The sequence below is a fragment of the Pogona vitticeps genome, chromosome 1 (assembly GCF_051106095.1).
Source record: "Pogona vitticeps strain Pit_001003342236 chromosome 1, PviZW2.1, whole genome shotgun sequence".
Classification (NCBI taxonomy): Eukaryota; Metazoa; Chordata; class Lepidosauria; order Squamata; family Agamidae; genus Pogona; species Pogona vitticeps.
The window spans coordinates 17,318,694-17,339,138 of NC_135783.1; the positions used below are offsets into that span (position 1 = coordinate 17,318,694).

The 20,445-nt window shown below is 43.2% G+C and overlaps 1 protein-coding gene across 1 annotated transcript; it reads left to right on the forward strand.

Moving 5' to 3' along the window:
- The first annotated feature begins 273 nt into the window (after nucleotides 1-273).
- On the forward strand, nucleotides 274-19,286 carry EIF4A3 (eukaryotic translation initiation factor 4A3). The gene is made up of 12 exons (XM_020794775.3): nucleotides 274-516; nucleotides 2,560-2,632; nucleotides 3,168-3,234; nucleotides 4,376-4,438; nucleotides 5,484-5,616; nucleotides 7,321-7,401; nucleotides 14,339-14,480; nucleotides 14,755-14,893; nucleotides 15,177-15,292; nucleotides 16,121-16,228; nucleotides 16,809-16,936; nucleotides 18,896-19,286. The coding sequence occupies exons 1-12, from the start codon at nucleotides 351-353 to the stop codon at nucleotides 18,910-18,912; spliced, it is 1,233 nt and encodes a 410-aa protein (XP_020650434.1). The 5' UTR covers nucleotides 274-350; the 3' UTR covers nucleotides 18,913-19,286.
- The last annotated feature ends 1,159 nt before the right edge of the window (nucleotides 19,287-20,445 follow it).

Here is a 20,445-nt window from a genome sequence, read left to right on the forward strand (position 1 = left end):
AGTACATAAAAACAGAACCATTTTTGCACTTTGAGATTCATCTCAGGACGGCTCCACTGGTCTGGAAAAGTAATCCTCAAAAAAGTTTATCACAGACCTCATCCTCATTTCTTTCCAGCAGAAAGAAAGAAAAGAATAATTGCTAGTTGGTCAGAAACAGTCATTGTCACTCTCTAAGGCGTATCTCTATGGGCAAGAGGGATCGTCGCCGAGCGTCGCGTGGCGAATGGCGTCGGCCAGGTGCGTCACCGAGGGAGCGTCGGAGGAGGGCCTAGTGCGCATGAGCAGCTCGTAAGCGGCCTATTCCTTTCCGGTCGGCGAGGGAGTGCGGGCGGCGGCGGCAAGTCGACATGGCGGGGGCTGCGGGCGGCGCGACGGGCTCGGCCCGAAAGCGGCTGATGAAGGAGGAGGACATGACCAAAGTGGAGTTCGAGACCAGCGAGGAGGTGGACGTCACCCCCACCTTCGACACCATGGGCCTCCGCGAGGACCTCCTGCGCGGCATCTACGCCTACGGTGCGGCGGGAGGGAGGGAGCGAGGAGGAGCGCGGGCGGCGGGGGGACCGACCCCCCCTTGGCCCGTCCCTGAGGAGAAAGAGGCTGGGATGGAGTAGGGGAGGATGGGGGGGGTTATCGTTTATTTATTTATTTAAAATCTTTCTGTCCCGCGTTTCTCCCTTAAAGGAGCCAAGGCGGCTGACTGGACTCCCGAGGGGTGGAAGGGGAGGCCTCTGCTTTCCTGGCCACGGTCGCCCAGGGGTTGGAGGCCTCTGGCTGCGGAGCCAGAGATTGGGAGTTGAATTCCCCGATGGGCCTCCTTGGCGGCAGGGGTTGGGCCGCCCATCTGGTCTATACGACCGCCTAGAGTGGTCATATAGACCAGATGGGCGGGATACAAATCAAATCAAATAAATAAGTAAATCCGTAGGGTTCCTTCCAACTCTGCAATCCTAAAAAGATGCTAATGATTATTATTGTTGCTGCTGCTCTTGTTGTAATTATTCATTCCAACTGTGAACTCAAGGTTCTTTCACAATGGGGGGGGGAGAGATAAAAATATTTTAAACAAACAAACAGTATTTCCTCCAGATGTGGAGGAGCCCCAACTCTCCTCCACCCTCGTTAGCATAACACAGGCATTATAATAAGCCAGGCCGTTAGAGGCACCACAAGGTTCTGATCCACGTTTCGCAAGGGATGTTAAGGGTCGTCAGCGTGGACTTCTTTAAAAGGGGGCAGAGAAATAGCAGAACAGCTTTTGGTCAGCATGGAGGTGTATTGAGTGTCAAAGAAGGAAATAGCTCTGAATGTCAGCTAATGAAGGACAGAAGCGGGAGAGTCGCATTGTGTTGCTGGAGGCCACGGTGGGTATAGAATGCTGGGCTCCCTGGGACTTGGGTTTGGGTATAGTTAGCTTCTTAATAAGTTCTAAATCCAATATGGATGGAACTAAGTCTGTTAAACAAGTGTTGTTAAAAAAAATCTTGCAAGACATTTGTTAGAGGATGACCAAAAGGAAAAAGAGGGTGCAGAATGTAGTATATTACAGTATTTCGCAGCCTGCTTGGTTACTACACGAGGCATAAAAAGGAACAGGGTGCTTCATTCCTCTTTATGAGTCTCTGTATTTGTCTATACAGAGTTGGATGCAGGCTTCTCTTTGCAGTTCCTTGTTGCCTGTAGTTGTCAGGCTAGCACTTAAATATGAGAGATGCTTATTTTGCAGCTCACAGCCAAGACATTGTTTCACTGACACATCCTGCAGAGATATCTGTCACTGTATGCTTGGTGAGAAACACGTAGATGGTCTTAGGCTTCATTTCTGTTTGCAGGGATGTATATGCACGTATGTGTGGAGGGCCACACATGAGGGTCTGAATAAGGGTGTGTGCTGTTTCCTACAATGGAATGGTTCCTGCATAGTATCCATGTAGGATAGGGATAGTCCTAGATGCTGTGGTTCAGTTGAGTGGGACTGTCACTCTTTATAGAGTGGAGCAGGGAAAAGTGTAGAATGGGCAAGTCAGCTTTGTTTAACTGAATAGGCAGGCACCTTGTCTATTCAGGAACAGTGTAAGTAGAAAGAATTGCAATCTAGGTTTGACATTTCTTAGTCTTTCATTGAAAGGAGGGAGGGGAGGAGACTTTATACTCTATATGAGGTAAATCCCAAGTGTATGCATTAAGGATTGACAAGCCAGGAAGAACAGAGCATACTGCAGTTGAGGTTTGTTACTGTGCAAATTGACCCAGCTCATAGTTGCCAATAGATGACAGAATTCATCTTGCACTCTGTTTATTGTAAATCCATCCATGCTATCTCTGATTCATTTTTGACCAGTTAATTTGAGTTTTTATAAGGGTAGACATGTATACAGTTTTGGTCATTATTTCTTGTATGATAATTGCATGATTATTGCTTGTATGATAATTGCATGAAACTTTTTAATACCCTGATTTCTAAATGTTTAGTCTATTCATAGTACTTTGGTCAAAGTTTTAGGATACAAGTTAGAATTGATGGGAACATCTAATAATCTTTTAAAATGAATTTTCCAGGCTTTGAGAAACCTTCAGCTATCCAGCAGAGAGCAATCAAACAGATAATTAAAGGAAGAGATGTGATTGCACAGTAAGTGGAATTATTGACCAAAATAAAAGTCTGAGGGGTTTACTTTGGGATTTCACATGTACAATGGAATAAAAAGGGTTAAACTAATTTTAATAGAACAGTCCTAAATGAGTTGATTTATAGTAAATCTCACTCACTCCAGTGGGATCTGTTTCCTGGTGAATATGCTTAAGATCGCAGCCTCCAATATGAACCATTTAAAAGCCATTGCTTACTTTGTATCTTTCACTGTGTAATGTGTATTTGTTACTGACTATACCCATTCCTGGACGTGTCTGATTTGGCCACAGTGACACATGCCTTAATTACATCCCCTTTGATTACTGTAACATGCTTTACATGGGGCTGCCTTTGGAAAATACAGTATTTAGAAATTCAATGTAATTACCAAAATGGTAATTACCTGTCAAAAAGCCATTTTGATATTCCCAAATTTATTCTTGTACAGATATTCCCAAATTTATTCTTGTACAGATAGTTGACTGTTTATGCTTTGTTAAGATACAGCTATTAAAATACTGCTTATTTTTTCTAGATCACAGTCTGGGACAGGAAAAACAGCAACATTTTCCATCTCTGTTCTACAGTGCCTCGACATTCAGGTAACTTTGAAACATAAATGATTTTCTTTGTGAATGTCACGGTTCCCCAGTAAGGCCTCACTCGGCTTCACTGCTTCTTCTTGTCCTTGGGTGGAAGAGCCCAAGCAGGAGTCAGACATGGTGAAGGCTACAGGAAGTTGACAGAAACTATGTTCCTCCAAACCCACCTAGTCTCTCACTGCTCCCACACAAAAACACTGAACTATCCAGACAGCTATTGAAAGGATTTTAGTAGTTTATTAAAAAGAAAGAAAGAAAATATATAAGGGCAGATGTTCCAAATGGTTACAAGATAAGGTTTTTCAAAATGCAAGAACACTTGTGGAGATAGACTTCACAGCATTTAAGCAGAAAACACACCAAAAATGATAAAAGCTAGTGTGCCCTATTTAATATTCATACCTAAGCAGTGGGATAGCATCCCTTGAAGGCATCACAGAACAGCAGGGGAGCAAAGCACGTTTATCCTCTATGCCCACTAGTTTCTCCAAATCCATTTTATACAAGTAAATGATCCATTACACACCTGTTGCCAACAACATCTTAAGCCTGTTTCATATTCCATCAGGACAAAAGCCACTTTCTTGACTTCTTTCTATTCCCACCACCAAATCTGCATAAAACTCTGGGAAGAAACAAACTGACTCCTTTTAAGTCAGGGATTACAGTTAGGGTATTAGAGTCCTTGTGAGGTGGCTTTGATATGCCCTCATATAAAATATAAGCTAAGCATGGAAGCATCTGTTCCTTATTCAGTTCTTTCTTTGAAGTGTTTCGTAACAGGAGATTAAGTTGAAAGTGTGAACTGCCTGTTTACATGCTGACCTCTGTCCATTTGGCCAGTTTCCCAGGCATAGAAGTGTAAGCAAAGAAGTGTCCAGCAAATGAATTCCATGTTTCATATTTCTCAATTTCAGTTTCTTCACAGTGAAGATGCAAATGATATTTTGACCAAAAGTAGTGCATTGTTTTGTTGCGTCTGTGCTGATCTTTCTAGATTTGTGTCCTTGTGGAATGCTGGACTTCCCACTCCTCCCCTCGTTGAAAAAGCCGTGGTGTATTGCTCTTGAAATACTTTGAATATCAGAGGTCAGAGAAGAAATGGTGTCTAACATTCACTGCATTTCATTGTTTTAACCAGGTTCGGGAAACCCAAGCTTTGATCCTGGCACCTACTAGAGAATTGGCCGTACAGATTCAGAAGGTAAGTAAGAGCTTTCTGATAGGTAAATTATGGAATGAGGCTGCATGCAAAGAGCATATGTAACAACACTGTACTTGTTCCTCTGCTAAAAGCTGCATCTTTGTCACTTCAGATGCCTGTTTGGCATTTAGCAGTAACATTGAGTAGCAGCTTGAGTGCTTCATATGTAGGGCTCATGTTAGGGCTGTTGCAAATGTTCTTGTACATTTTGTCCATAACAAAGTGGTGTTGCATGGAAGCACTACCATGGAGCTAGTGATCTAATTTGCATTCTGAAAGTGTGTTGTTTGCATCCAGTGAGTCCAAGGAGGCACTAACCTCTGAAATTTTGAGTAATTACTGGTGATTTAGTAATTACTGGTGCTGATATCTGCCTTGGGGGTCCCTTTTAAAAAACAAAACACTTAGCACAGCATATTGAACAGTGCAAAGTGTTTAGTGTAAAGTGTCAGGGTTTGACTAGATTTCAATTTCTTGCAATGTCCCCAGGTTAAAAGGCTGGGAAATAGAAAGGTGCTTAGACCAGATCATTTAATACTTTTAGCACTGCACTGTAGCAGATTAAGTAAGCCAGGAGTTTCAGCAGCAGAGGAGGTTTGCTGCTTTGCTAAAGTGCCTACTCAAATCTACTGTAGATAGATATGAGACCTGGGGCATCACCTTAAGGAAGCATGATGTGGCAATCTTTCTGAAGCTGTGTAGCTTTCAGTCCTATCAGTGTTTGGTTGGGAGCCTCCCTCTTTGTATATCACTTCATAATGGAAGAAATGTGGGATGTAAATGAAACAAATAAAAATCCATTATTTACTGTTTTGGCTCACAAAATGTTACAGAAATTGCTGCAGGACCAAGAAGGGAATCAAACATAGAGAAACAAAAAATTGTACACATATGGGAGGATTCGCTTTTTTCAATCTGTGCCGCATGCCCACACATATAGCTTTTTGGTAAAGTATTTGCTCTTGCAAGGATTCCCGCTTCAGTAATAGTTCAGGCTTTGTACTGCTCTTGCTCCTCCTGAAGCAATTTGTATCCTGTTCTATAGGGGCTTCTTGCTCTTGGTGACTACATGAATGTCCAGTGTCATGCCTGCATTGGTGGTACCAACGTTGGTGAAGACATCAGGAAACTGGACTACGGACAACACGTTGTTGCTGGCACACCAGGGCGTGTATTTGGTGAGAATATGATTTTGCCTAATACCTGTAGTTTTCTTCACAGAGAATTCAGTCTGAGATAATTTTTAGCTTTCGGTTCTTTTCACTAGGCTGGGTGCTACAACTGTGTTCCACTTTACCTTGACTCTTCTTTTTCCTTCCTTACACTTTGAACCATATGTGAAGAACCTTTTCATTAGTTTAGGCCAGGGGTAGCCAACTCACAAGCCATTTCTAGGACCAATTTCTCCAACACTCAGCTTCTGTGAGAGTTGTGATGGATGCATTTTGTCTGGACAGAGCAGCACGTAGGCTTCCTTCTGAGCTAGCCTTCATCCTACTACTGCTTCTCTAGGTTCTGCCCTTCCCCTTTACATAGTGTGATGAAATGATGACCTCAACATGGCTTCTTTGTTTTCTTATTTTCTTATACAGTGGTGCCCCGCATGACGACGATAATCCATCCCATTGAAATCGCTGTTTAGCGAAATCGTCGTCATGCGAAAACCCTTTCCCCATTGGAATGCATTGAAACCCAGTTTTATGCATTCCAAAGGGGAAAATACCTCCTCGTCCAGCAAAGATCGGCCATAGGGGAGCCATTTTGCGAGCACCGATCAGCTGTAAAAATGGCTGCCCTGTGAAGCATGGGTCCGGAAAACACAGGGCAGCCATTTTGCGAAGCCGGAAAAAAGTAATTTTGCGAACAAACGGTTCGCGAAGCATGGACCTAATTGACGTCCAGCAAAAATCCCCCATTGGAATGACTGTTTTGCGAATTGCTGTAGCGATCGCAAAAAAGTCATCATGCGGATTCATCGTTTAGCGGAGTCATTGTCTTGCGAGGTACCACTGTATACATAAATTTAGGAAATGTCCCTTATTGGTGCTAGAAGTCGCCCAGGATTTCCAGAAACTAGCAACATTTCCAGAGTTTCCTCCAAAGATGTACCAGATGTAGCATCTTCTTACTTAATGCTGGGTGGATTCCTTAACCTAATTCTTTTCTGTCTTTAGTCAATGCACATGGGATGGTCTTGGTTACCAGGCAACTTCTTTCTGGGGTGATTATAGCTGTTCCTCCACCTGAGTGGGAGAATTTGGCTGCCCCAATACTAGGAGTACCAACCATATAAAATAACTAGAGACATGGGTATTAGTTCTGCATAATGACTGCTGTGAAATGAGCCTGGGAGGAATGATTTTGCTTGGGCAATGCTGACAGAAGATAAAATCTGCAGTACCCACCCTGCTCTCAGATAGGTTGTTGAAAACCTGTCATGAAGGCAAGAGAAGAGCTTTCTGACACAGTGAGGGCTTGCGTGAGTAGCAGCCTTTAATCTAAAGATGGGCAACCAGGTTCTCTCTGTATGCTTTGGATTGCAAATCCCACATACTTACCTCTGGCCGTTCTGGCTAGACTTAATGAGAATTATAGCCTGAAGCACTGAGCATGCCCACTTGCTTATTCCTGCTTTATAAATGCCTTAATGTCTAAACATGTAATTGGAACTGGTTCTAAGGAAAGTGAGAGAGAAGCAGCTTTAACTGTTGTTGCTTTTGTAAAGTTTGAACAGTCATATTGGATTGGTTTTTGTGCCTGGTCTTACTGTCATTAAATACCAAATGTTCCTTGCTCCTCTGATCCACCAGCTTGCAGGACAGGAAGTGGTTCTTAGTATCTCTGGCTAGTCTCTTTCTTGATACAAACTTGAAATCTTTCAGATATGATTCGTCGCAGAAGTCTAAGAACACGAGCTATAAAAATGTTGGTTTTGGATGAAGCTGATGAGATGCTTAATAAAGGTAAAGAATACTGTTACTTCTTGAACATAAAGCCATATGGGTGAACAACATGTAGACTTCCGCATGGCCGTTGGCTGTCTGGGACTGATTAGAGTGTGATATGATAAGCCTTGGACAATCACATGTGAGACAAAAAGTAGCTAGGTAGCTTAAGCAGGACCTTTTCTTTAACATCGGGCATTTGTGTTATGATACTTCTTTTTTCTAATGGTTAACTCTTCTCTCACCGACATTCTACACTCAGTCCATCTTCCCCTCTCATACCTTGTACATGTGTTAACAGCCATAGAAAAGCATAGACTGCTTGGAAAATGTCTTATACATTGTTGTTTAGTTGTTAAGTCGTGACTGACTCTTCGTGACTTGTACGTAAAGTTGCCTAAATGTGTTTGCCTGCAGTGAGCCTTTTTCAGAGTACATATACTTAGAAACACCTTCCAGATGCATCAGAATAGATTGACTATGAAAAATTACATTGTTCTGCCTCAACAATAAATTGTAAACTAGGTTCTAGAAATATTGTTGTATAACGTTTACTATGCCTTTGTTCTTATGAGTTATTGGCAAGTTAACAGAAATATTTGGCAAGTTGGCAGGCAGGACCTATGACCAAATATCTTTTCCAAACTGTAGTCTTGTTCACATTGGAGCTTCATGTCAGTACAGTGGACCCTTGACTTACAGACAGCTTGAGTTACAGACTTCTCTGGCCGCAAAATTTAGGTTTGACTTTGTGATTGGGTTCTTTTCCTGAAGAGGGCGGACCAAGGGAATCGGCGGGAATAATAGCTGGAGTCGATGTAACAGTCAAAAACGGATTGGTTTTATTAACTTTAACATCAGATAACTCTGGACCGAATGGGTCCGGCAACTCTTCGTCTGTTAACAAGTTATACTTCTTGGGTTTAGTCCCAGGCGCCACATCTTTATGTTTCATTGTTTCCTCACCCCAAAACGAACGGTTGCGTTCGGGTTCGCGACCGACGCAGTCAGAACTGAGCAGGTAGTCCTGCAACAGGGATGGACCACGGTCGACCCCTCCAACCTGGGTAGGTAAGGGCTGACACCACCAGGGGTTGCCTTGTCCATCGAAGGGCGAAAAGCCATACCCCCTCCCGGTTTCCATCCCTCTTTGGACTCACGGACTCCCGCCTGACTCAACTCTTTAGGCAGAGGCAGCAAGCCGTCTTCTTTCATCAGGTTAGGAAAGTTCTTAACCAGAGTCGCGATTCTTTCCCTCTCTGCTCCTGTCTCTCTCGTTTGGGTGCCCTTTTCCTCCTTTTCTCTGTCTGTCCCCCTTTCTTCCTTCCCCTCCTTTATAACCTCATCCCATCTCCACTCGCTCGACTCCTCCCCCCAGTCTCTCGTCCTCTCCGCTAGGAACACCTCTATGGCTTTATTGACGCCCCCTTCTTCCTCATCTAGTTTTATCAATTCTCCCACAGCGCATCCTCCGCCTCCTTCTTCTGTTGACACTTGTGAGGACGGCTCACTTTCCTTCCTTCGCTCACACGCCCCCCCTGAGGAGTGGGCCGTCCTCTCTTCGGTTTGCTGTAGCATCTCTCCCTGTCGGGAAAAGTAATCCGCATTAGCATGGGCACTTCCCTTACGATATTTCACTGTGAAGGTAAATGGTTGTAAACTTAGGTACCACCTGGTCAACCTGGGATTCACATCCTTCATCCTGTTTAACCATTGTAATGGGGCATGGTCTGTGATGAGCGTAAAGGGTGCTCCTAACAAGTAATACCTTAAAGCCTGTATAGCCCATTTAACCGCAAAAGCCTCCTTTTCAATAGTTGAATACTTCTGCTCTCTAGGGGTAAGTTTCTTACTTAAATACATTACTGGAAATTCTACCTCGTCCTTCTCTTGTGATAACACTGCTCCCACTCCTCGGTCTGAAGCATCAGTCTGAACTATGAAAGGCCTGGAAAAATCTGGAGCATATCTACTGGGCAATTCAGCTAGTATCTGTTTCAATTCCTCAAAAGCTTCGGTCTCCTTTTCTCCCCAATGAACTATTTTTGCCTTCTTCTTTCTGGTCAAATCGCTTAGGGGAGCCGCAATATGGGCAAAGTTGGGAACGAACTGCCTGTAATAACCTGCTAGCCCTAAAAATCTCTGTACTTCCTTTTTTGTCCTGGGCACGGGCCAGGCAGTCACTTGGTCGATTTTGTCTGACACCGGTTGTATTCTACCTTGTTTTACTTGAAACCCCAAGAATTTTACCCCTCTACGCGCCACTTTGCACTTGGTCGGATTAACTTTCAGATGAGCCTCCTGCAACACCTGTAGCACCTTCTCCAGATGCTCTAAATGCTCCTCCCAGCTTTTACTATATATGAGTATGTCATCAATATAAGCTCCGGCAAAATCTTTTACGGGGGCTAACACTTTATCCATCAGTCGTTGAAACGTCGCCGCTGCCCCATGCAACCCGAAGGGCATACGCGAGAATTGGTAAAGGCCCTTAGGTGTTACAAACGCTGTCTTTTCTTTATCTTCTGGCCTCAAGGGTATCTGCCAATATCCCTTGGTCAGGTCTAATGAGGTGAGGTACTCCGCCCCTCCCAACCGTTCTAGTAAGTCATCAATTCTTGGCATCGGGTAAGCATCGAATTTGGACACTTCATTTAACCTGCGATAATCGATGCACAACCTGACACTCCCATCTGGTTTTGGTACCACTACCGGATAACTCCTCCAAGGGCTATAAGATGGCTCAATCACGCCCAGCTGCAGCATCTCTTCTATCTCTTTATTAATAGTCTCCCTCAGGTGTCTAGGCCAGCTCCTACTTCCTGATCTGACTATGACCTGTGGTTGTGTGTTGATTGCATGTTCGACTAACGTGGTGTTACCCGGTTTTCCTGAGAAAACTTCCTTGTATCGGTGTTCTATCTCTCTCATCTGCCTCTCTTGCTCCGCAGTTAACTCTTCTCCCAAATCTAATTCTACTCCTTGACGCAAAAAATCCTTCGTTTCCGGGCCAAATTCTTCGTCCTTTACTTCCCCCCATAATGCTTCTCTCTCCTTCCACTCCTTTAACAAATTTACATGAAAGATGCCTTTCTTTTTAACTTTGTCAGGCATCCAGATCTCATAATCCACTTCTCCTATCTTTCTCAACACCTTATAAGGCCCTTGCCAAGTGGCGAATAGCTTTGATGAAGCTGCTGGCATCAATAACAAAACCTTTTGTCCCGGTTCGAATTGTCTTGCTTTAACTTTGGCGTCATATCTCCGTTTCTGCCCTTCTTGGGCCTTTCCCAAATTTTCCCTCGCCAAGGAGGCTACTAACTTCAAATGTTCTCTCATCTCTATGACATGTTTAACGTTTGTTTGTACCTCATCTCTCCCACTCTCCCATTTCTCTTTGACCAAATCTAGTATACCTCTGGGGTTCCAACCATACATCATCTCGAAAGGCGTAAATCCCGTGGATGCCTGTGGAACTTCCCTCACTGCGAACATTAATGGCGCTACTAGCAGGTGCCACCTTTTTGGTTTCTCCATCACTAACTTCCTCAGCATCCCTTTAAGTGTTTTATTAAATCTCTCCACTAATCCATTAGTCTGAGGATGATAGACTGCTGTATGGAGGGGTTTTACTCCCAATAATCCCCACATTTCCTTCAAGGTTTGTCCCATGAAGTTGGTGCCTTGATCTGTCAAGATTTCCTTTGGAAAGCCCAGCCGGGTAAAGACTTGTAACAATTCCCGAGCTAACACCTTAGATGTTGTGGACCGCAAGGGCACCGCTTCTGGATACCTGGTAGCATAGTCTATAATAACCAGAATGTGTGTGTGGCCCCCCGCCGACTTGAGAAGGGGCCCCACAATGTCCACCCCTATTCTCTGGAAGGGCTGATCCACTAGGGGCATGGGTACTAAGGGAGCTCCTGGTCTGGGTTTGGCTTGAGTTTTCTGGCACTCTGGGCATGTCTGACAATAACTTTCTATTTCTTTCCCCATTCCTGGCCACCAAAACCGTTGTTCAATCCTGGGTTTCATCTTATCATATGCTAGATGCCCCGCCATAGGAATATCATGGGCCAAATGTAAAATCGCCATACGCCATTTCTGTGGAACCACCAACCTCCTTTCCCCTTTTCCTGTCACATTATACAATAGCCCATTGTCCAAAATCATCCCCTCTTTTCCCCCAGCTACTTCGCCCACCTCACGCGCGGTTCGCAGGTGTTCTTGTAGCGTGGCGTCATCTTGTTGCAACATACGCATGTGGTCGCGTGTTGTCTCCTGCAAGAAATCATCTCCCACTTCAATTTTAACACAGTCTCCTTGCATCACTTCTTTACATTCGGCTAATGTTCTATCACCCACCCAGTCTCTTCCCAACAACATTTCTCTCGAAAGTCCTGGAACAATCCCCACTTTCATTTTCCGTTTCTCCTCTCCAACTTTAACTTCGGCCCACGTCGTCTTATAGGTCTTAGAGTCTCCGTGTATGCACTTCACTGTAAACCCTTCTTCCACCCCTTCTAATTTTATGTCCCGTACCAAGGTTCTGCCGCATCCTGTATCAATTAGCGCCTGTTTCTTCTCCCCATTCACCCATGCAACCACCTCCCAACCTACTTGTTTCCCAGATTTCTCTTGGGTATTATTCGATCCGCCTACCCAAGAGCAGTCTGTCCCAGGGCAATCCCGACGCACGTGGCCCGGGGTCCCGCAGCCGTAACACACAAGCCCCCCAAACACGCGGTCGTCCACTGTAACTGGGCGCACTGGCTTCGGCCCCATAGGTTCGAAGGGGCGCCCGCGAGGACGAGCTCCTCCTGGCACGTCCATCCCTCTCTTCACTCCGCCGCCTTGTGCCTGCGTCCCCGCCTTCTCACGAGGTCTCCCGCGTTCCCCTGAGAAGGCGGGACCTTCTTTGATTGCTTCTTCTGAGGCGCAATAGTCTTCGATCAGCTTGATGGCTTCTTCCAACTGCTTCGGGTTATTCTTCTGCACCCACCCTTTCAGATTCCCGCTCAAAGTCGTCACCAAATGTTCCAACACAAACGCCTCCATGACTTGTTCTTTAGATTTGTCTTCTGGTTTAATCCATCTAGTCATGTTAGCTTTCATTCTTTGCACTAAGGTTCGTGGATGCACCCCAGGTTTCCACTTAAGCTCCCTGAACCTTTTCCTGTACGCTTCCTCCGTCAAATTAAGAGTCCTTAGAATCGCTGTCTTTACGGATTCGTATTGTGCGGCTTCTTGGGGGCTCAGGGTGTCTACCACTTCTTGCAATAGTCCCGTTAAGCAAGGTACCAATATTAAAGTCCATTGTTCTTTAGGCCACCCTGCAGCCACCGCTACGCGCTCAAATGTATGTAGATACGCCTCCGGATCATCGCTAGCACTCATTTTTTGTATCCTGATGGGGGCAGGGCCGGCCACTAGACCATTCTTTATAAACACATTGTTCTTTGGGGTTCTTTCATCGTCCATCCCCAGCTTCATCATGTGTCTGGTAACCAACATTTGCTGTTCCGTCAAACTTTCAATCATCTTCTCTTGCCTCTCTATGGTCTTCAACATCCTCGTCATCTCTTCCCTGCCTCCCCATTGGTCCGCCCCACGTTGGGCGCCACTGTGATTGGGTTCTTTTCCTGAAGAGGGCGGACCAAGGGAATCGGCGGGAATAATAGCTGGAGTCGATGTAACAGTCAAAAACGGATTGGTTTTATTAACTTTAACATCAGATAACTCTGGACCGAATGGGTCCGGCAACTCTTCGTCTGTTAACAAGTTATACTTCTTGGGTTTAGTCCCAGGCGCCACATCTTTATGTTTCATTGTTTCCTCACCCCAAAACGAACGGTTGCGTTCGGGTTCGCGACCGACGCAGTCAGAACTGAGCAGGTAGTCCTGCAACAGGGATGGACCACGGTCGACCCCTCCAACCTGGGTAGGTAAGGGCTGACACCACCAGGGGTTGCCTTGTCCATCGAAGGGCGAAAAGCCATACCCCCTCCCGGTTTCCATCCCTCTTTGGACTCACGGACTCCCGCCTGACTCAACTCTTTAGGCAGAGGCAGCAAGCCGTCTTCTTTCATCAGGTTAGGAAAGTTCTTAACCAGAGTCGCGATTCTTTCCCTCTCTGCTCCTGTCTCTCTCGTTTGGGTGCCCTTTTCCTCCTTTTCTCTGTCTGTCCCCCTTTCTTCCTTCCCCTCCTTTATAACCTCATCCCATCTCCACTCGCTCGACTCCTCCCCCCAGTCTCTCGTCCTCTCCGCTAGGAACACCTCTATGGCTTTATTGACGCCCCCTTCTTCCTCATCTAGTTTTATCAATTCTCCCACAGCGCATCCTCCGCCTCCTTCTTCTGTTGACACTTGTGAGGACGGCTCACTTTCCTTCCTTCGCTCACAGACTTGCAGCCTGAGAATTGACTTACAGACCAGAAAAAAACCAAAATGGAACAAAAACGGCCTGTTACGGGATTAATCGGTTTTCAATGCACTGTAGGTCAATGGAGACTTGACCTACAGACTTTTTGACTTGAGAACCGCCTTCCAATACGGATTAAGTTCTCAAGTCAAGACCCCACTGTATGTAGAGCAGAACAATGCACTGCAAAGATTATCACGATGAAGCAGTCAAAGATGATGTCTACTTTGTTGATTTTTTTAGTTTTGTAGTTTGAAAGCAGGAAAACTTACATTTTTTAAAAATTAGGGCAATCTTTATTACAAATACATTACACTTATTTCCAGTGTAAAAGCTGCAGCTCACAGATGTATAGGATGGGCACTGATCTGTTTTGATCAACTAGTATAGTATGGCTGGAATAGATTTGGGGTAGATTTCATTGTTCTTTGTTATAGCAAATGTGCTGGTTCTATAGCTCAGATCAGCAAGATATATAAAGACTCTCAGTTTTTCCTTTGTGTCGTCAATGTTGTTTATTTGGTTTGTTTAGGTTTCAAAGAACAGATTTATGATGTGTACAGATACCTACCTCCAGCAACACAGGTAGTTTTGATCAGTGCCACCTTGCCACATGAGATCTTGGAGATGACCAACAAATTTATGACTGACCCCATCCGCATTTTGGTAAAACGGTTAGTGATTTTAAGAGGGGTCTTTTTTGGCCTTTCGTTAATGATTCTGTAATAGTAATTTTAATATGAAAGCACAGAAAGCACTTCATACTTAAATTAGAATAGAGTGTCTATCTGAATCCATGTCGTTGTCTCCTGAATAGTGAATTACAGATAATGTAACTCTTCTTGGAGCCCTTTCAGCAGCAGACTTTGCTTTTCAACAAAAGATTATGGGTAAAAAACTTTAAATAACAAACAAGTTCAAAAATATTTTTCTGCCTCCTTTGTCCAGTGATGAGTTGACTCTGGAAGGGATTAAACAGTTCTTCGTGGCAGTAGAGCGAGAAGAATGGAAATTTGATACTTTGTGTGACCTCTATGACACACTGACCATTACACAAGCTGTCATCTTCTGTAATACCAAGAGGAAGGTACGTAAGCAAGTGATATTACATGATCCATTCAGGTTATGAGTAGAATTATATGCAGGCTTCAATTTATTTATTTATTTGATTTATACCCCGCCCATCTGGCCTATAAGACCACTCCGAGGGTTACATATGACTCTGGGAGGCAATGGAAGACAGGAGGGCCTGGCAGGGTCTGGGCCATGGGGTCACGAAGAGTCGGACACGACTTAACGACTAAACAACAAAATCTTTGGATAACTACAGTCATAGTCTTAAAAATAATTTTGGCTGCTTTCTGAATCAGGTTGACTGGCTGACTGAAAAGATGAGAGAAGCCAATTTCACTGTTTCATCTATGCATGGCGACATGCCTCAAAAGGAGAGGGAATCTATCATGAAAGAATTCAGATCAGGAGCAAGGTAAGCCTCCTAGTTTCCTATGCTAGAGCACACATTAGCCTTTGTAGGAATGCTTACAGAGAGGATTACAACAGGTAACCTGATAACCTGAAACCCTACTTAAGATTTCAAGACTATATTTCTGGTACAATTTACAGTTTGTTTTGAAACTATCTTGGGTGAAAAGGACAGTTGGTGATCACAGATATTGATTGGCATGGCTGATATGTCTTTTGTGAATAGTACATGAAAACGTTGAAGATGGCAACTCGTTATGTTCTTAGACCAAAATCTTCTGAAGTATTTTATTTCAAATCCAGAGTCTATGCCCTATTGTCTAGTTTGTCACCATGTTTAATCTAATCCTAAATTATGTCAGTCTGTTGCGCCACGTCAGTGTTATGGTAAAGTTGCTCAGTTCTTATGTCTCAATTCTTGTTGATCTAACAGATATGAAGAACAAATGATCTTGTTGATCTAACAGATATAAAGAACAAATAATTTGTATTCTCGAAGGCTTTCATGGCCAGGATCTGATGATTGTTGTAGGTTTTTCGGGCTCTTTGGCATTGTTCTCAAGGTTGTTCTTCCTAATGTTCCACCAGTCTTACCAGAGCAGAGACAGAGTTCTGACTCCTGTCCTCTGAAGATGCCGGCCACAGAGAGGCTGGCAAAACGTTAGGAAGAACAACCTTCAGAACATGGCCAAACAGCCTGAAAAACCTACAACAACAAAGAAATAATTTCTTACTATTTATCTTGATCAGGAAGATCCATGCACAACCGTGCTTATTTTGCTCAGATGTTTTTTTTCCTATGTAGTGAAATGTTTCCCTTTTCTTTTTACAGCCGGGTGCTTATTTCTACAGATGTTTGGGCCAGAGGCTTGGATGTACCTCAAGTGTCCCTAATCATTAACTATGACCTGCCCAACAACAGAGAATTGTATATACACAGGTGTGTATACGTGTATATTAAATTGTAGTCCTGTTTTTAATAGGGGGCTTCAGAAAAGGATTTTCTGGGCTTTTATCTCCTTACAACTAAAAAAGAGTAGGTGGAACCCTGGATACTTTGGGGGGGGGGGAGATATTTAAACAAAATTGATTCCAGAGTAAGTGATGGACATTTTAGAAAGAAAATTTTACTGCTTTCTATTGTCATTCAAAATAGTCCTATTAAAATGTTAAATAAAAATAGTCTTGTTCCTAAATATGCAAGATGGGCAGGTGTCTTTGGTACATGGTGTTTTTCACTGTAATTCAGGGACAGTGAAAACATTGCCCTCCACATATTTTTGGACTGAGGTTCATAGCAACTTCAACCAGCACTGCCAGTGGACAGGAGTTAATATAATAATAATAACTACAAGTCCAGCAACATACATTAAGTGCTTACATTCTGTTTCCCTACTATAGCTGTTTCTTTTCTTTTTAAATATCCTACCTCCATACCAAGAAAAAAGCACTCAAGATACTGTTTTATTTGCTTTGCATGCTGTGTTCACCAATTCTGTACCCTACTCTTGTCCCGTCAGGATTGGGAGATCAGGCCGTTATGGCAGGAAGGGTGTTGCTATCAATTTTGTAAAGAATGATGACATTCGTATTTTGCGAGATATTGAGCAGTACTACTCCACTCAGATTGATGAAATGCCGATGAATGGTGAGTATTTGATTTCTTGCATTTTTGCAAAGCTTTGTCTCATAGGTAGGTTATAAGCCAAAATAGCACTTTATTGAACAACCGTTTATACAAAGAAAGAAAGACATGTGCTTCTTGTGCACTATCCAAAGACAATGAGAGGATTCTTTTATTACAGCATTTAAAAAATCACAAATGGGAGTTAACTTTCAACAGTACTATATATCAGGCTGGCCATTGCAGAGAAGGGGGTAGTGCAGAAGAAAAATGAAAGTTCTAAAATCCATGGCCAGATGCATAAATCAGATTTCCTTGTTTCAAGCAAGTTTTAAAATGAGGACTGCAGAAATAGCTTAGAGGTGGTAGGCTTCAGGTTTGACTTCTGGCAACCTCTAGTGAGATTGGGAGTGCCATTCTGCTCCATAATGCCAGCGGTGAAGTCTGAAACCTGCCACTCTGAGCTGTTTCTGCTTAAAACTTGCTTGAAACAAGGAAACTCGTCTCGTACGTTTGACCATGGATTTTGGACTTTACATTTTTCTTGTGGATCACTCCAAATTCTGTAATGCCTGGTCTGATGAAGATTGCATCAGATTTGAAAGCTAGCTTATGATTTTTAACCACTGTTTATTGCATAGATGCTGATGGTAGGCTTCTGACTGCAGAACTGCTTGACAAAAAGTCCTCTTTGCATCACACACAATGCGTAAGCTCTGCAGGACCAGCAAACACTTCTGATGTGTAGGCAATTTAAATTGGACACATCAGCTTATATAGTGGAATCTTACTTTTCCTAGAGCAGAGACTGGGACTCTTCTGGGACAGAAAACAAACTTTTCTAAGGGAGGTAGTGTGATACAGCATTCCCACCCCCTATCTTCTGAGAACTTACTCTTCGCATCTGGAAACTTTGCATTTTATCTGCTCTAGTTTTTAGCTGAGGAATCAGTGGCAGGGTTGCTTTTTGAGATGAAAATTCTTCAAGACTGTTTGCATTAATAATAATAATAATGTGGCATCGTGTTGATTTCAACCTGCAGCAACTCTTCTCATATAGAGTTTTCTAGGTACAGAGTACTCAGAAGTGATTTATTAGTCCCTCTTTGTTGGTACTCTTGAGACTGTATAGCTTACCTATGACCACATAGCTTAGCTTTTTTCCTGGGAGTGAACTTCTGGCCCCTGGCTTTGTAGCTAGCTGCTCCAGCCTACTCAGCCAGCTCAAGACAGTTTGCTAGATTTAACTATAAAATAGAGTTAACTAAACAGGAGCTTAAAACATTTATAACAATAACTATAAAAAGTACAGTCATAGTTGTTACTTCTACCAGTACAGCAGAACAAGAAACTAAGCAGATCATTGTAAGGTCTTAAGTTCTTGGCTGGTCCATGAGAACCTGCATCTGTGCACTCTTAGTTTGTCAAACAAATTTTGTTTGCAGCATTTAGTTTTGCCTTCTCTCAAGCAGCATATGTGGCTTTCCCCTTCTCCATTTTATTTTAACAACCATTTGAGATGTACTTGAGGTCCCTCAAAGAACTTTCTTAGTGGGCTTTGAGAACCCAGATCTACACTATCTAGTTTGTGATGCTTATACTAGTTAGTTAGATGTGAAGATGCACAGCCTTAAGTTGTCAACAGCCTGTCTTTTCATATAAACCTTGATCTGAATTTAAGACATTTTCTCCTGTGAACAAACTGTGTCACAGAATAAATGTTGCAACAATAAAATACATTATTTGACCTCATGCAGTTCACTCAGTAATGTGGTGGATGTGAGAGTGAAGCATGACTTTTCAAATGTTGTTGGACTACAATTCAGATCAGCCTGATGCAGTGCAGCCAGTAGTGAGGAATGCCAGTTGGTGCACACCAAAATCCTGAGGTTCATACTTTGACCACTCTTGTGATAGATGTAGATAGTCCATGTGCTCATCACTAATTATTTTGCCAATTCTTCTTTCTTTAAAAATACTTAGTTGCTGACCTCATTTGAAGAAAGAAGATGGGCCTAAGAGAAGACTTCTTGTTAGCTGTGATTTGTTACTCAGTAGCACCCGACTGCTTTTAATTTCATTTATGGACTTTTCCCTTAAAATCTTTACTAGCATAATTCTGAAATGGTTGGCTGTACACCTTACTCCAGGCTAAGCAGCTATTGTTAAATACAGTACTGAAAGACCAGTGTGAAAAAATTAGAAGCTGTCAAGAATCTTTTTATTTTTAACAGCCTTGTTGTGGAATTTCCTAAAGGTAGAGAATTATTATTTTAATTTTCTTGATGGAAGCTGTAAAGTAACATCTCTGTAAATAAGCTGTCAACCTACATGCTTTCCCCCCCCTCATTAAACAGTGATGTTTTGATACAAATGTATTTTCTAATTCTTGGCAATAAGGTTTTTTTACCCACCCAAAGCACATCTTGGTCCATAACTTAGTTTTTCTCTTCTCTCTCCATTCCCTTCGGGAGTTCCCAATTTAGGACATATATATCTGGTGTCATATTACATAATAGGCAAGTGCACACTAACACGATGGTAAATTATTGCATTCATTCTAGATAGGATTCAGGATACCATTTTGGGGTACATTTCTTTGTAATTTAGCACTCTAGTCCCCAGCATTCTCCCAAGAATTCTGCTAGTTACAACCCACAACACAGATCTGTAGGCCTCTAGTTTTGCCCCTAAGAGAAAGGATTATAAGCTGATGCTGCCATGTTCTTAATGGAAGAACAAGGAAAGTGCCAGTGTGTTTCCTGGGGGTCACACCTCTTCAGGAGGTGCCCTCTATAGAGCCTAATGGATAGCATGGCTATGGACTCCCATTGTCCTCCATGCTGGTCAGTCAACCAGTTATGTGATTGGCCAATGGGGGCCAGGCCCTTCTGGGCACAGTCACATTCACCCTACCCAGTAGACAACAGATGACATTCCTTGAAGAACTACTATTGCCGCTTTTTTTTTAAATGAAAAGGAAGCCCTTCTCTGGGGGGGGGGAAGAAATCCAGAGGCTGGCAGATGTGTGTTTAAGGACAAAACTTTGACATTTTGCTTGGAAAAAGGGGAGGGAGGAGTCCAAAACTATGGAAGAACACATCAGAGACACTATTTCGTGCTCTGCTGCTTTTAAAGCAGTTATTAAAAAATGCAAGGCAGATCAGTTTACAACTGTTAATTACAAAATAAATTGGTTATTCTGGGTCTTTCGGGCTCTTTGGACGTGTTCTGAAGGTTGTTCTTCCTAATGTTTCACCAGTCTCTGGCCGGCATCTTCAGAGGACAGCACAGAGTCCAGAAGATGCCGGCCACAGAGACTGGTGAAATGTTAGGAAGAACCACCTTCAAAACACGGCGAAAGAGCCCGAAAGACCCACAACAACCATTAGATCCCAGCCATGAAAGCCTTCGCGAATACACCAAAATAGTTAATTTGACATGGAGAATCATACTGTAAGGTAGGAACGGGTATATTTCTTTCCATTGCCACATTCAAGAGTTAAGAATAGGGGGCTGACATATTTGTTCAG

What these genes read in the sequence shown, in the direction of transcription:
- EIF4A3 (XM_020794775.3), top strand. Translation starts at nt 351, where the DNA reads ATGGCGGGGGCTGCGGGCGGCGCGACGGGCTCGGCCCGAAAGCGGCTG. An exon ending in TACAGTGCCTCGACATTCAG is followed by an intron (nt 3,235 to 4,375) that starts GTAACTTTGAAA and finishes TGTTTTAACCAG; the next exon opens with GTTCGGGAAACCCAAGCTTT. An exon ending in CACACCAGGGCGTGTATTTG is followed by an intron (nt 5,617 to 7,320) that starts GTGAGAATATGA and finishes GAAATCTTTCAG; the next exon opens with ATATGATTCGTCGCAGAAGT.